This window comes from Phaethon lepturus, unplaced genomic scaffold, assembly GCF_000687285.1.
Source record: "Phaethon lepturus isolate BGI_N335 unplaced genomic scaffold, ASM68728v1 scaffold26009, whole genome shotgun sequence".
Classification (NCBI taxonomy): domain Eukaryota; kingdom Metazoa; phylum Chordata; class Aves; order Phaethontiformes; family Phaethontidae; genus Phaethon; species Phaethon lepturus.
Genome location: NW_010565910.1, coordinates 1 through 2,695, shown reverse-complemented (window position 1 = coordinate 2,695; position 2,695 = coordinate 1). Strand labels below are relative to the sequence as shown.

Genomic DNA, 2,695 nt, shown 5'->3' with positions numbered 1-2,695 from the left:
GTTGGGCGCCGCCCTGGCCCCTTCCCCTGTTCTGCTGTGGGAGTCCCACCGCAGGCTCCCAGGGTGTCCCTTGCCATCCTCGTCACTCCTTGGGGCAACCGGGCACTTCCTCCATGTGGGAGGCCCTGGCTCCACACTGCCCCACAGGGATGGGGTACGGCCCCCCAGGAGCCCCATTCCCCATTCTCATGGCTGTCTCTGCCTTTTCCAGCTGGATCAGAACGTGACCCAGGGAAGCCTCCTGGATCTGGCCACAGAGCTGGAGCAGCTGGCAGACAAAGCGGTGAGAGACCATGGCAGCCAGGGGCCATGGCCACTCTGTCCCCAAAGCCACTGGCTGTGGGGCCTCCTCTGCAGACCTGCCTGGGTGCTGAGAGGAGGCGAGGCCCCTCACCCTTGCCCAGCTCTCTTCTCCAGTCTGGCCCCCCATCAGATCGCTGTGGTGGGGTGGGGACCCCGTGCCGGGGGACACCACTGACTGCAGCTCCTCCAGGGCACGGATGTGAAAGAGGACCTGAAGGCTCATGCTCAAAAGCTGAGGGAGCTGGACAAGGAGATGCAGACGAGCTTCTCTGGGCTGCTGGTGAGTGATGCTGGGATGGGGAAGGTCCTGGGGGTGCTGGCTTGGGCTCCCCCAGAGCTCGGAGCCTGCTGGCAGGGTCTCAGCTGAACCATGGGGTCTGCGCTTCTGAGCCCCCCTCTCTCCATCCCCAGCAAAGCCTGAAGGAGGACATCCACTCAGTGCAGAGCGGGGCTGCCCAGCTCGAGGTAGGCTGTACAAGGGGGCTTCCTGAGCGCACCCCAGTCCGGGGCACCCTGCAGAGCACCCCTGAGGTCCCGTAGTGGAGGTGGTGGGGGCTAACCTGCAATTGGGGAGGGGGCTCGTGCCTGCTGTGGGACTCCCCAAGCATGTACTGCAAGGGCTGCTCATGGGGCAGAGGGAGGGGGCCCACGCCATGGACCCTGCCAGGCATGGGCTCCTTCCACCTGAGGTGCTCGGGCACTACCAGCGCGTGACTGCTGGGGCCACCATGGCTCAGAGACACTGCGCCCCGGGGATTGCTGCTGGGTAAGGTGAGGGGGATGTGGGGACCCCACTTCCCTCGTCACGCTGCTGAGAGCACCTTTCACCCCAGGCACAGACAAAAGCTGCGCTGGACAAAGCCAGCAAAACCCAGGAGTTCCTGGAGAGGGAGACAGCAAACATCATCAAGAACGTGAGCTCGCCTTGTCCTGCTTCCGGGCCACCCGGGGGGGTGTCACCGCACCCCCACACCAAGACCTCCCTCTGCGCAGGGATGCCGAGCAATGTCTGGCTGCTCATCCTGCCTTGTCGTCTTCCCCGGGCATCCCCTGCACCCCTGGGTGCCCTCTCCCCTTATGCACCTCAGGCAAGGGGCTGGGGTGGGGCAGGGCTTGCAGCCCCATTGCTGCTGGGTCGAGGTGGTCTGACAACCCTGATCCTGAGACGGAGGGGATATGGAGCATGGAGTGGGCTGGGGTGCAGCATCTCCACTCTCTGTTTGCCCCCCGCAGGAGACATGGTCCTTCCTGGAGGAGCTGTTGGACTTCTTTGAGACCTACATCTCCTGGGCTAAGAGCAGTGTGAGTTGAGCCTTCCTCGGTGGGGTGGAGGGAAGGGGAAGATGGGCTGCAGGGTTCTGGGGACACTAACATGTCCTGTCCCCGCTGTGTCCCCAGCTGACAGGAGATGTGGCACGTTGCAAGCCCATAGCTCAGACGCTGGATAACGTAGAGGCCATCACCTGCGACTACATCCTGGACTCTCTGGTGAGTGGGGCAGCGGTGTGTGGGGTAACACGTGTGTGTGGGGTGGCAACGAGGTCCCCTTGTCCCTCTCATGCACAGGATGAGGGGTACCCATCTCTGTCCTGAGCAAGCAGGACTCAGCATCGCCCTGGCAGATTGCTGTGGCTAAGAGCAAAGGCCAGGCTGTGAGAAGGGGTGCATGAGTGGTCTTTGGGGGGACTGGGAGTGGAAGAGGTGCTCTCAGTCACCGTCTGGGCCCTGACGGCTCCCTCTCCACACCCAGAACGCCTTCTGGTTCAGCCTGGGTTGGTGCACCTTCTTCCTGCTGCCCAGCATCATCCTGGCCGTCAGACTCGCCAAGTTTTACCGCCGCATGGACACTGCTGATGTTTACAGGTGAGGAACCACCACCCCATGATCATGCTGGGTCTGGGGTCCCCCCTGCGCACTGCAAACTGCCCCTTCATGTGCCCTGTGGCAGCACGTGTGGGCTGTGGGGGGGGAATGAGGGAGGTGGCTTGGGACCTTCAGCCTCTGAGGATGGAGATGTTTTGGAGAAGAGCCTGGCTCTGCCTGCTCTGCAACTCCACTTTGGGCAGCCGAAGGTGCACGCGACCCCCTCAGAGGAAGGGGCCCAGCTTGCACGGGGGGGCTGCAGCCCCCCGCCTGGCTCGGGGGTCCGCCACCTGACTTGCTCCGCTTTGCACCATTTTTTGTGCTGGGGCCCCCCAAAGAGGAACACAGCTGGATGCTGCGCAGAATGCAACACGCTGCGCGGTTGGCGTCGTTGCCACGAGGGTGCAGTGCTTGCTCATACGCCCTTGGCCACTGGCACCCTGGGGTGGCCCCCCAGCCCTCTGGGGCCCTTTCCCCCTCTCTCCAGGCCCACTGCCAGCATGGCCACCGATCCCGGAGGGTAGCGAGT

General features: G+C 63.6%; 1 protein-coding gene across 1 annotated transcript in view; it reads left to right on the top strand.

Annotated features, from left to right (window-relative positions):
* LOC104627199 (prominin-1-A-like) overlaps positions 1–2,686 on the top strand; it is a gene marked incomplete at both ends in the record, with an annotated part of 4,998 nt that extends 2,312 nt beyond the window's left edge. The window contains 9 exons of the mRNA XM_010295328.1: positions 148–154; positions 212–283; positions 494–583; positions 715–768; positions 1,137–1,217; positions 1,537–1,605; positions 1,702–1,791; positions 2,054–2,166; positions 2,654–2,686. Of these exons, the coding sequence (XP_010293630.1) occupies positions 148–154; positions 212–283; positions 494–583; positions 715–768; positions 1,137–1,217; positions 1,537–1,605; positions 1,702–1,791; positions 2,054–2,166; positions 2,654–2,686 (609 nt within the window). The remainder of the gene's footprint in view (positions 1–147; positions 155–211; positions 284–493; positions 584–714; positions 769–1,136; positions 1,218–1,536; positions 1,606–1,701; positions 1,792–2,053; positions 2,167–2,653) is intronic.
* Positions 2,687–2,695: the final 9 nt, after the last annotated feature.